The sequence below is a fragment of the Nannobrachium achirus genome (genome assembly GCF_963921795.1).
Source record: "Nannobrachium achirus genome assembly, chromosome: 20".
NCBI classification, from domain to species: domain Eukaryota; kingdom Metazoa; phylum Chordata; class Actinopteri; order Myctophiformes; family Myctophidae; genus Nannobrachium; species Nannobrachium achirus.
This window is the reverse complement of record NC_137827.1, coordinates 23,806,036-23,819,343: the sequence shown is the minus strand read 5'-3', so window position 1 is coordinate 23,819,343 and position 13,308 is coordinate 23,806,036. Positions and strand designations below refer to the sequence as shown.

The window sequence follows — 13,308 nt, the reverse complement described above, 5'->3', positions numbered from 1 at the left end:
ATAAACTCCCTGTCCCCCTTTTCCACTGGCCCAACTCCACACCACTCCACAGTCCACACCACACCGCCTACTTGTGCCAGGTTTTCCACTACAAGGACCTGAATAGAGTGGTGTGAAAGTGGTACGAAACATGGTACTAAAAAGTATCCAATCTAGAGTAGGTCTGAGCTAGGCCAAACAGGGCCAAACACTTCATAATGACTGATCACTCACTGACTTTTCATTTAGACCACCAGGCACCAGGATATAGTTGTAATACATGATAATAGATTCTATTGTGTTATAACCACTATCATAATATATTATTGTATTATAATTATCATAGTAATACAGAAATGTTTTATAGTGTATTATAATCACAGTTATAATCCATTATAGTGTATTATAATTTAGGATAGTTGTAATACATATTTATATTGTATTATAATCACAGTTAAAAGGCTCAATTTGTTTCTTACCGATAGGGATACTTTTGTGTAATGGAAAATGTAGATATTTTGATGTGGTGCGGTGTGGTGTGGTGTGGTGCTAAAGCTGCAGTCGAAAAGGGGCTAATATGTGGTGCGGTGCTAAAGCTGCAGTCGAAAAGGGGCTTTAGAACTTATTGTAGGCTATAAATCGCTCTGGATTAAGAAATTCTGCTAAATTCCTAAATTGTAAATTGTAATGGAGTAGCCTAAAAGTATAATATTTGCCTCTGGAATGTAGTGGAGTGAAGTAAAAGTAGCCTACTTAAAATTGGACATACTCAAGGAGATTGAGAAGAAGAAAAAAAAATCAAAAAAGTTACTTAGTTACTTTCCACCACTGCCTACAAATTATGATTCATGTTGGCGAATACAAAAAAATGGGATAGGCCTATGATTCTAACAATCATTGTTCTGAAATCTGGTCAAATCCTCTATCTTATTATAGGGCTAAACTTTGCAACAAAATTGTGATATGAATTATATCACTGGTTAACTGATGATGGCACTGATTCTTTGCAATAGCAAAATCATTTGTGCCTTTAGTCATGTTGTGTTAAATGGCATTGTCTGATGATTAGCCATAAAAAGGTGCTCTGCTGCCACCTGTTGAACAGATTGTGATGGTGATATCAGCCAAGCTGGTTCAAGATAGCCTATGTATTCACTTTCTTACTATCGCCAAAATAAAAGCCTGTGTTTCCGAGGTTATATATAATATATTCACTATTCAGACAAAGTAATTTGTCTGAAATACAACCATGAGCTGTCGAGATCAACAGGCCCTGAATATTCAGCTGGCACAGCATGGCATAGGATAGGCCTACATCTGCCAGGGTCCGGTTAGGGTTTCACTCCCTTTGGGGCCACCCAAAGATCAACAGCATTTAACTACAGATACAGTCAGTCACCCTCAGGACTTACTTCTATCTGTGAAAAAAAGATCTAACTCATCATGAACTAAAAATCAAACCTAGTTCTAGAGCAAGTGAAATCTGTTCTATGAATCTAGATCAATATTCTGTGTTCTAGATCTAATACTTTCAATTCAATGTGCTAGTTCTAAATTTTATCGAATTCCAATTGCAAGCACGCAACGACACAACATAGACAGACTTGACCAATCCTCAATTGGTCAGATGCCGCATGTACAGGACAGACAAAATTGACCAATGGCCACAGGCCAGAACCAATCACCCCCAGCGCCACCCCAAAAACAACACACACACAACACACACACGACCACACACACACACAACACACACACACACAGCATACACACACACACACACACACACACACACACACACACAAAAAACACACACACCACACACACACACACACACACACACACACACACACACACACACAAACACACACACAATAGACACACCACACAACACGAAGGTCGCAGTTTAGTATGTGAAAAGGCGCATGCTGACTCTTTTTTACGGTCTATGGGTTTGCCGCTGTGACATCACGCTCTGACATCACGCTCTGACATCACTGTGATATCAGGGGAAACCACTCTAACAGAATGGGTTTGCTACTCTGACATCACGCTCTGGCTTCACTGTGATGTCACTAACAGAATCCCTTTTATGCCCATATATGGTGTTCCCTGATGTCATCAATATTAAGCCCATATCTAACAGGACTTTATGCGAATGCTCATATATGGAGGCCACATCTGCCACATACCACGACAACAGACGGCGGAGGAAACCACCATGCAAGGTACCTTCAAGGTACCAACCTAACAACCTGCTCATCTGTATTAGGCTTAGGGGACACTTTGACACTAGTCTTGCGCGTGGCCAGACTGACGAGACCATTTCGGAATGGAGATATGTCTGAATGGAAACATGTTCCCCATTTTTACACTTTGGTGGGGCCCAGGATTGAACTAGCAGCCGCTCAACCGGGGGGGGGGGGGGGGGGGGGGGGGGGGGGGGACAATAATATCATGTGTCAGCTTTTAGATCTGCTAATTTAGACTTTTTTTGCAAAGTAGGCCTAGTCTACTAGCCTCACAACGAGCCATCTGCCAGCCAGAGCCATTGCTATCAAAGGCCGTTTTCAGACATCCAGTCCAGTGAAGTCAGTACACAAAACTTTCAGATGTGTATGGTATGGTCTGACAGACTAACGAGGGGTCACAACATGAGGTCAGTGTTGTTCGCTGGGTGTAAAATTACCAGAGGACACGCCTCCAGGGGGCGTTGTTAAACAAAGAACACGCCTCTAGAGGGCGTTCCCAAAGAGGTGAAAACTCAGATTGACCACTTGAGCAAAATCCTTCTCTCATTTACAATCCAGCAGTCAACCGCAGGGCTGAACGGCACAGCTTCTCTCCGTGCGCTTTACTATTTTCTTTCACAGATAGGCTACTCGCTCGCCGAGCACCATGCCTGTCATGGGCAACCCGTTATGTGCGGCTGCATTTCTGGCTTTCGTGGTTATTTCTATTCTAGTGACACTTTTGATAAGTAGTTTGCAACTCGCTGGTCAGAAAGGATATCCTCCCAATGGAACTATAAATGAAGAGTTTGCTTCGCAGCGCAGCGCCCTGATTTACCAACTCAACGAAAGACGCAAAGAAATTATCCCTTTGCTCTTCTCTCCAAACAGCGAAAAAAGAATTTTGTGGGAGTCGGGTTTTCCCCCCCAGCGCCGCCCGACATTAAAAACAAATGTGGATTTTCATTTGTGGAACGAGATTTCAGACAGCCTAAAAAGGGCGCATATGGATGAAATGGGCTGCGATTCACTGGTTGACGTGCAGTCGGTGGAAGTCCTCGGCTCTGGATACACGAAACTAGTTGTCAAAGTTGTCTTGCCCGAGGATCGGTCGGTGGCTTTAAAGCTGGTCAACGACCAGGGAAACGACATGGAGAAGTGTCTGCAGGATTTTAAGGACCCTCGTGGCTGCTACGAGCTCGTATCCTACAAACTGAGAAAAGAAATGGTCCTGCTACAGAGGTTGCAACATCCAAACGTCATAAAGGTAAATGGTAAACATTACTGTTTATATCTCTCTGTGTCTCCTAGCCCTCACTGCTTGCTTGCTCTCACGCGGCGTAAAAGTGGATGAAACGGCTCGTTGCCTCTGGAGGCCCTTCCCATGTAATTCAATTAAATTCGTTGAACCTCTCACGACCTTAGGTCCGGTTTTGCAATTTGAGGAGACACAGAGCCTCTGTCCTTTTTCGTTAAAAAGAAAATAAGAATAAAAATCCACGATCCCATCTGCCCCCCCTCCCCAGACCTTGTTCAATCAATCCATTATAGTCCTATTTGAAACCCGAACTAACTGAGAGACTACTTTGAGAACGGAGAGAATGGTTGTCTCTCATAACGACCAGCTCTCCTCCGTCATGGTACAGCGTGTCCAACCAGCTTTAATTGGTTGATTTCATAAGGATGCTTGGAATATCCACTGTAGGCTAATATGATTACTTTGGTCAAATTGTCATTTATAGACCGTTGGGCTGGCAGAGCATGTCGCCTATCATGTCCTTTCAATTTACTCATGCAGTGAGAACATTTTTAGATGATCAACTATTTCTGGTTCTTAATTAGACGTGTTTCTGTGCTACAGGCAGACATGCAGGCCTGAACTTTCACACACAAAGTATGACCAAGTTTATGTTCCTAATGGCAACTGCTGATTTTTATAATCTGCAGTAACACTGCACAACTTGAGAAAAGCATTTCAACTGAAAGAATAGGCTGTATAAATAAATACACATTATCCATTGAAAGAAATATCAGTTCTTCCATATTTGAAGCTAGTTAGCATTTTTTGTAGGTTTTTAGAATCCTTTTCTTTACTGATTATATTGTTTTTTAGATTGATATTCATATGCATTTGCTATATTGTTGTTGATATTCTGACATGTTATCTTGTTTACTATAGTGATGTATTATCCTGCTTTTTTGTAAGTCGCTTTGGATTAAAAGCGTCTGCTAAATGCCTAAACTGTAAACTGTAAGTGACAGTCTGAGTTAAAGTGGATTTATATGCAAAAAATATTTTTCGCCTCAAAATAGGGATGTCAGTTTTTGTGAGTGGTTTATTCACGTGGATATACTGTACCTGTCCACAGCTCAGAGGCCACTGTGCAGAAGATGTTGGAGGAAGGGGAGAAAAAGGATCGGGGAAAATCACAGCCATCCTGGAGCAGGGGAGTCCTCTCCAGATGATCCAGCTATTGCAGAGCCCCTGGGAGGATAGATTCAGGGTAAGGCCTCCCACAAAACCTCTCTCTCTCTCACTCCTTTTCTGTCTTTAATTTATTTTCTATGTCTTTCTCTCTATGTGTGTGTGTCTCTCTCTCCTCAGATTTATTGTTGTTCCTCTGCTGTGGTCTCTATACTCTACTTTCAAGTAGGGATGGGACGATACGTGATATTATCGTTTATCGCGATAAAAAACACTCACGATAATCTTATCGTGGAGATTTAATTTATCGTGATATCGTCCGCCGTCATGCACTGGGATCAATTCACCTTTTATTTGCATATCCGGTACCACTTAAACCCTCTATAATTGGTAAAAGGTACTTATAATATACATAGTCTTTTTTTTTTCACTCTACCAAATCTCTTTGCCAAAAAATAGCCGATCTACAAGCTCACGACACTTTGTGAGCCTGTAGATCGGCTATTTTTTTGGCAAATGTTCCGCCCCAGGATAATGGATGTTTGGGATATTTTGATTATCTCGATAATATCGTAAATCGCGATTTCTTTGGTCACAATAATCGTGATATGACATTTTCATATCGTCTCATCCCTACTTTCAAGATGTTTCTGTTTTTCTGTCTCCTTGCAATCTTCAACATCTTTCTCACTCATACTAAATCTTTTCCCTCTCTCTCTCTCTCTCTCTCTCTCTCTCTCTCTCTCTCTCTCTCTCTCTACACACGCATGCGCACGCACACACACACACACACACACACACACACACACACACACACACACACACACTCACTCTTTTCAAACTGTCTACATTGCATGGTCTGTTTTCTGTCACTTACGCGTCTTTAAGTGAAAACCGAATCCCTCTGCCTCGCTCCCACGCTCATACAGGCCACGATATGGAACCCTCACACTGGGTAAAAGAGAGATGATACCATAGTGTTTAAGCCAAGTCACACATGAGGAGGTTCAGGACATTTGAAACCCCTCCAGGTCTGACATCTGTCCTTCCGCGTATTTGATCAGACCATGGTCGGAATGGAGATGGCTCCTAGAGTTAATCCACCACGGGCTAAAGAATGTTATCCCATCCCTCCCCAACAAACACACACACATGCGCGTGTGCACACACACACACACACACACACACACACACAGAGCGTGACCCCCCCCGCCAAAGGTATGCTCCCCAGTAGGAGTCAACAGAGGGTGGGACAGTCCTGATTTGCTCTCCAGGGGTCAAGGTGTGTGTGTGTGTGTGTGTGTGTGTGTGTGTGTGTGTGTGTGTGTGTGTGTGTGTGTGTGTGTGTGTGTGTGTGTGTGTGTGTGTGTGTGTGTGTGTGTGTGTGTGTGTGTGTGTGTGTGTGTGTGTGTGAGAATGGTGATCCTCATAGGGAGAGAAAAAACACAGTTTTATTTATAATTCATAAAATAATGTATTTTAAAATGATTTGAGTGACATCATTTTTGCTCACTGGCCACTATGAAATTCCGATTCATTCGCAGTAAAATGTTCTTCTATCCATTTGTACTGAGAGTTAACTGAAGGCTGCAGTTTTTACGGTGTAGTAGGCTTTCAGGGTAGCTCTGCCTCTTTGGTTGCACCACGCATCTGCACAACACACACAGTAATCCGACCGTGTTCGGTTTCACCCGCCTCTGTTTTTTTTACAGTGGCTTCAATCTCACAGAGTGACGTTCAAGAGACACAGTGCATTACCTAATAGTTCAGCTATGTTTGTAGTGTGACAGAATCATTTCATGCCCTGTCAGTGTGAGGATAATGTTATTGCTTTATTTGCTCTGAGGGTGCTTGGCCAAGCTTTGGTCTTTTTTTTTTATTATTGTTTCTGTATATGAATTACAGAATTAGAAGCATTTTAGAATAGTACACAAATGTGATAGATTAAACATTGATTAAACCAACTGATTTATAGAGAGAGAGCTACAAATGAAAAACCTTCAAAAGAAGGAACCGCACACTCCTCTGGTATGACTTTCCTTTTATTGCACAACGTGTTTCTCTTCCGCTTCCTCAGGTGGTGTGTACGTGTGTATAGGCACATGAGGAAGCAAAAAAAATCCATTTTATAACCAACAATGTAATGTAATTACATAGCAATTTTATAAACTCTTTGTGATAACTTGGCAATTAAACCAGCTAAATCCCTCAGCTTTTATTATCACTTACACTTTAAAGTTTGACTCTGAGAATGTAAAATGGGACCCAAATGGATCGCTGTGACGATTTGATCTGATTTTAGTTGTATTTCTGTTCCCATTGCAGGTATGTCTGGGTCTGGTCAGACTCCTCCAGTTCCTCTCCAACTCGCCGCTGGGCTCTGTAGCGCTCCTGGACTTCCAGCCTCGGCAGTTTGTCATGGTGTTGGGAGAGCTGAAGTTAACAGACCTGGACGATGCCAGCATGGAGGAACCCTCCTGTCAGACGGATGCAGACTGTACCCTCCAGTTTCCCCTCAAGAACTTCACTCTGCCCTGCTCAGCACAGGGACGGTGTGAAGGCCTGAATGAAAAGAGGAACCTCTACAATGCCTATAGGTATAAAAACATAAATATATACAGTACTGTGTATATACGTATAATGTGTTGCTGAATAAAGAGTAAACAGAGAGGTGTCCACTTACAGACTGGTGCTTGTTGGTTGCAGGAAAAGTAGAATATATATCTACAGATATAATGTTGCACTGATAAAACGGATGGATGAATGACTGCGTTCATAGCTTAATCGTGGACATGGCTGAAGTAGTTAATTAATGGGTGGATGGAATGAGGGGTGATGGATGCACGTACTGTATGGTGTTTTTAGGTGGAAAATGGTGTCTTCTCCTGCTTTTATGCATTCAAAGTTCTGACAGGTTTATGGCCCCTGTTTGCTTTTAACACCCTGGTGAGACAAGTCATGCTCTGTGTGAACTATGTGATGGGGCATGTCTCTCTCCCTGTCTGACGGAGCTGTTTTTGCCTGTCCCCCAGGTATTTCTTCACCTACCTGCTACCACACCAGGCCCCGCCTGGCCTCGCACACCTGGTACACCACATAATGAACTCAACAGGTGAGGAAGAAAGACAACCATGACATGACGGGACGCAACTATTCAGGATCAGAAAGCAAATCGGTGCATTATTGAAGTCGTGTAATAACACGCTTGTGAGTGAGAGCTTCATTAAGTGAGCGCTACTACGTTAGTGGCCCCTGGCCCCGTACTCACAGGCTAATGAATAACTGTTGATAGTGCTTAAGTATTTAACGTATGTGATAGGCAGGTATGGGAGTATTAGCTTTACCCCTTACGATGTTTAACCACTTAAGACATGGATACTACAACGAATAGCAAAAATAGACGATCTACACCTTCGCAACTATGACTTGCCCAAAAAGGTTGAAAGTGGTTAACGCATAGCTCATGTCCTCTGTATGTAAATATATACATGTATACTTATAAAAGTGTGTGTCCAGGGGAGCTGAAAGCTGACATCAACCAAACACTAGATGCCTTTGAACGCGTCCTCCTCCTCTACAAGTCTGGTGTGCACCTGGACAACGTTCCTCCATCAATAATCAGAGGTAAGAGCTTATGGAATGAAGGCCTCTTTTTTTCATAAACTACTGTTGGCATTTAAGGAGGGTGGGGGGGTCAGAGAAGGGCGGCTGAGCATACTTTTCCTTTTGTCCTCTCCTTCAGAGGCAAGGACGCAGTCTGTGTACCACTTTTTTTCTTTTTCATTTAATTTCATAAAGGACAAGGGGGCAGGATGTGGGGTCTCTCTCTCCCTCCCTTCTGCTTTGACAGGTTTATTAGGCAGCAGGAATGCGACAAGGTGGGCTTAAACCCCCACCTCAACCCTCCCCGTCTCTGGATCAAAAAGCATAGATGAGTTTATTGTACCAAAAGAAATGTGTACTCTGATATAGTACATGATTAGGAGGAGTGTTACAAACGGTGTATACAGGTATAATGTAGCAATATATTCTATTTAGCTTGTTTTCCCTAACACATGATGCTCTTAACCACGTCCCTATTTGAGGCAGTTTTCCAAGTTGTTTTAAACATTTTCAAAAATAGCAGATCCACATGTGAAGCGTTGCGTTTGTAGATTGTCTATTTTCACTATTTGTTACACAGTAAATGATATGGGGCTGAAGTAGTTAAGTATCGCCACACCATGGTTGCTTTATATCTGCTTCAGCTCTTTTGTTCATTCTTTGTGTTCTCTAAAGCGATGAAGGTCTGACTTGTACCACTCCACTCCCAGCTCTCCTCAGCTCTGCCTATACTCCCCCTCATTCCTTTCAGTTCTGTGAAATATTAATAACAGAATAACTGGCTGCGTTCCTGTCGTGAGACTTTCCATCCTCTAGACGCTGGACTGTTTGCATAGCAGCACTTTATGAATTTAATCACAGATGTGCGGTAAAGAGGCTGTAGGACTCAGGCCTGCACTGTAGAATAGAGCGTTTTACCTTAACAAGGATGTGTAATTTTTAGTTCTGGAGCCATACTCATCTACATGGCAAACACATTTATATTTAAAAAAGTTCTATAACTTTAGATTGATTTGCTTTGTAGTGTCTCAGTTGGTAACTGAGGTTTTTGAGGGAAGGGGGATTTCTGTAGAACTTGTGGTCTTGGGCTGTGCACTGGTGAATCATGTTCTATTTTTATCACTACTATCTGGAATTCCATAACCCAGAGATTGTGTACAGTAGAACCCTACTGAGATCACAGATATGCTCACTCCATAGTCTCTGGTATGAAATGCCCGGGTAGTACATGGTGTCTTCTCAGTGGATAAAGCCTTTTCGTTGCTAAACCCTATAGAGTATTTAACTCCCATTTTCCCCCCCATTTTTTTCTTTTTACACATCAAGAGTTAAACTTACAGACACAATTTGGCAGTGTAGCTAGCTGAAAAATACAGGCTTCATTTTCTCCCCTTTCCACCCACTGTCTGGTTCATAATAAACACTCCTCCCACAAGTTACCTTTTTTTGGCCCCCATATACTGCAGTGTATTCACAGTAGTAACTATTGGTCTAAAATACTCATATGCACGTAGTTTGGTAATGTGACTACCACTCCAACTACCTCAATATGCTAACTCACCAACTAGAACGTTATTCTTTTTCGCTCTCTGTGCCTCTCTCTCAAGTCTCTCTTTGTTTCTGTGTGTGTGTGTGTGTGTGTGTGTGTGCGTGTGCGTGTGCGTGTGTGTGTGGTTGAGTGCACTTCCAACTCAGACTCTTGCTAATGTATAGCAGATGAGATCCACAGAGCCGCCTGACTCAAAGAATGTTATAACAAATGTTGGGAGAGAGGTTATGTTCGATGGTTTTCCATTTAGGACGACTTAAAGCACACAAATTCTACTTGGATTGGATAGGCATCATTGTTCCTATGGGGAATTTGGTTTGTTACAGTAGTCGACACAACTGCTACACACCATACAATAACTAATACATAAGTTTAAAAAAAGAATACATAAAAGTGGTTGTCGTCATATTAAAATTGCTTTGAGCTTTAAAAGCGGTAAGAAAGAGTAACCTTTTTGTACTCTCTGTCGTCAGCCTTTGTATAATTACCATTTCTTTCTCTTTTTTTTTTGTTATTTTTTTTTCCTTTAACCTCTTGAACCTTAGGGTCCCAGTTCTTGGGGAATTCAGGGAAAGTAGAATATCTACAGGCTAATAAAGTGTCAGGTTGCAACATGTTGAGGGTATGTAGATAGGCAGATTTGGTGTAGAGGGAAAAAGAGGAGTGGGCCTATATAATAGATCCCAGGGGGACTCCAGTCAATGTATGGATATACTATATATCGTCGTTGTCGGGTGGAAACCTTGTGACGATATGTAGGGTATTTATACATATACAATTTAGGCCTGGCATCGGTCTATAGAAAAATGCTATCTAAATTACATTTTATATATGTGTGTATATAGATATATATATATATATATATATATATATATATATATATACAGTTATTAGTACTGAGCTGCCCTCTTTTGTGTTTGTTTAGATTACACAGTGATGCGAGGTATGAGGACTTCTGGGAATGTGGAGTACCGATGTTGGCCGTCCTACAGCCATCAGGGCTGTGTGCTGGCAGTGCACGGCGCCAGGGAGGCGGCGTTCATTTGTAACGCTCATGCACAGTGCACCAGCTTCATCCTCACCGGACAGAAGACGTGGACAGGTTTGTAAAATGCCCTCGATCTTAAAAGCCATATAATCCCCCGCCCTCACCCTCACCCACGCGCACAAAAACAACAACAAACTTCCTCGCCTGTTTCCAGCCATTTTTGATTGCCCTATGTCCTTGCCCAGCTCCTTTTTTCTTCCCTCATTAGTCTTTCCCCTTTTTCTGTTAAATGAAAAATGGATATCACCACAGGAGAGTTTTCTTTTCTTTTGTGTTTTTTTTTCTATGTAGGAACTCATACTGACAGCAACAATTAGCACTTCATAATAATTAGAAAATCTTATAATTAGTTTTATACGAGGAAAAAATGCAATATAATGTATAAATTCTAAGTCCCAGAGTAGAACCTACTCTATATTAACAGAACACCATTTCAGAAACACAGGAAGAATTACAAAACTTCTGTTATTCTCTACATGAAATCAAATGTTTCTCCAACTGAGGCACTGAATTGAATACATTTATATAAATTATGCATATTAAAGTGTATAAGCATGTATTTCTTCATAAATATATATAGCTACCTGTGGTGCAAAAGAAGCAAAAATAAATTATATTGTATGACTTCAGCACGGTCTTGAAAATTCAGGTATAAGTTGTGAAACACGTTTCGAAGCCAACGTGTAGATGTTCTCTGCCGTCATCATCTTTCTTACAGCTGATAGGTATGTTCTCCTGCTAACAGGCTGAACATGAGTAATGACTAAACAAAGGAAATGTATTCCGTTTTGATCTCCTTATAGGACTTTGGACCGTGGCTTTTTAAATGCATACAACTATCAAAGATTTTAAGTCAAGAGATTTAAGTCAGAGAAAGTGGAGTGCATGTTGCTCAAGGGCTTTAAATGGATCTGTTTTTCATTTTTCTTTCCATCCATTTCTTCTTGTTTGCAGGCCACCTCCTGGCTTCTTTCAGAAGCAGTTTCAGCCATCTGGTGCCAGATGAGACGTCAGAGGTGTATTTGAAGAAAACCAAATCCCCTGAACCTTCTGCAGTGTGATCCAAGGACCAAACAAAGCCCCGGTATTACAACCAAAAATGAAGTTCTTACGGCGGAACACGAGAGACAATACGCTGCCGATGGCATGAAACGGAGCAAAGATTTTGCACATGAACTACTAAGTACGAATTACGCTGCTTTTGGCAAAAAGCATCGGCCTGCTCACAAACAAAATTAGAACTCCGCTCTCCTCCCGATCGTAGGAACATACTGAACACATTGAGCCGCTGTGGTTGCTGTGCAGTAGGAGAGTTGAAGCAGGGCTAAAGGAGGAGGCGTTTGAAGTGAGGCGAGTGAATGTGATGTATTTATAGGGCTTCTGCTCGGTGACTGTTTGATCTCGCTGCCAGCTCGCTCTGTCTGCCAACAACTATTTAAAGGGATTTCCCTTCAGGTACAATTAGGGGGTTAAAAAAAAAAGGCCTTGTCCTCGCAAGTGTTTTTCCCCAGCTTGTCTTTATTTGCCATGTGTGTTGTGTTTTGTTCAGCATCATGCCCCACCTCCCTCCCCCCTCCCTCAGTAGGACTTAAAGCCAAAGAAGTAATATGAACAACTTTTAAACCCTCCTCAGCTCACTGTTTGAAGCCTGAGGTAAAGACAAGAAAACAAGCTCTTATACAAAGACACTTTGATGCTAATGCGCTGATGTTGTGGCTGTTTATCCACTTAAGCCCCATTTTATACTTGGTAGTACAACTGTACGGGCAAGAATAGCTGATTTACAAGCTGTCGTATCTTGACACGTTGTGAGCTTGTAGATCCCAGTAATACTACGGAGCTCACATCGCATCGCCCCGCGCCACACCACACCACTTTGTGAGCGTGTAGATCGGCTAGTTGGATAATCTTTTAAAATGTTTGCCTATACGCTCGAATTAAGGACGCCAAGTTGAAACTGTTTAATACATGGTTCCCCAGCTTTATAGCTGCATTGGTATGAGTTAGAAACAACCATGTTAGCATTTACACAGCTACAATGTGCCGAGATGATTGATACCATTCCATGCCATTTTGGTTGAGTTTTTCCATTTCCTACATTGAATTTAGATTTAAATGTAATTCATACTTATTTTTGTATTTTTCTTCAGAATCGTTGAAATGAAATGTAACTGTTCATAACACTATTTGTGTGTGTTACGGTGCGATGTACACCTTGTGGGTGCAACTGTTATTTTCAGTGAAAGATAATTCAGTTAAATGAGTTGATATTCACTTGTTCCTCTGTACAGTTTTATAATGTTTGCTTTAATTATAAACGTTTTGCTCCCTCTACAATGTTATTTTCTGTTATGAAGAATTTGAGCTAACAGCTTGTCAATAGCACCTTCATATGAAGGTTCATCTCCCAGTGCTAATACTAAAACAAGCCAACCATTCACAACTGTGTGTGTGTGTGTGTGTGTGTGTGTGTGTG

The 13,308-nt window shown here is 41.7% G+C and overlaps 1 protein-coding gene across 1 annotated transcript; it reads left to right on the top strand.

The window, feature by feature from the left end:
* Positions 1 to 2,874: 2,874 nt before the first annotated feature.
* Positions 2,875 to 11,893, top strand: pkdccb (protein kinase domain containing, cytoplasmic b; the record flags this gene model as incomplete). The annotated part of the gene is made up of 7 exons (XM_080750918.1): positions 2,875 to 3,474; positions 4,577 to 4,711; positions 6,958 to 7,229; positions 7,665 to 7,744; positions 8,149 to 8,256; positions 10,710 to 10,886; positions 11,787 to 11,893. The coding sequence occupies 7 exons, from the start codon at positions 2,875 to 2,877 to the stop codon at positions 11,891 to 11,893; spliced, it is 1,479 nt and encodes a 492-aa protein (XP_080607044.1).
* Between the last annotated feature and the right edge of the window lie 1,415 nt (positions 11,894 to 13,308).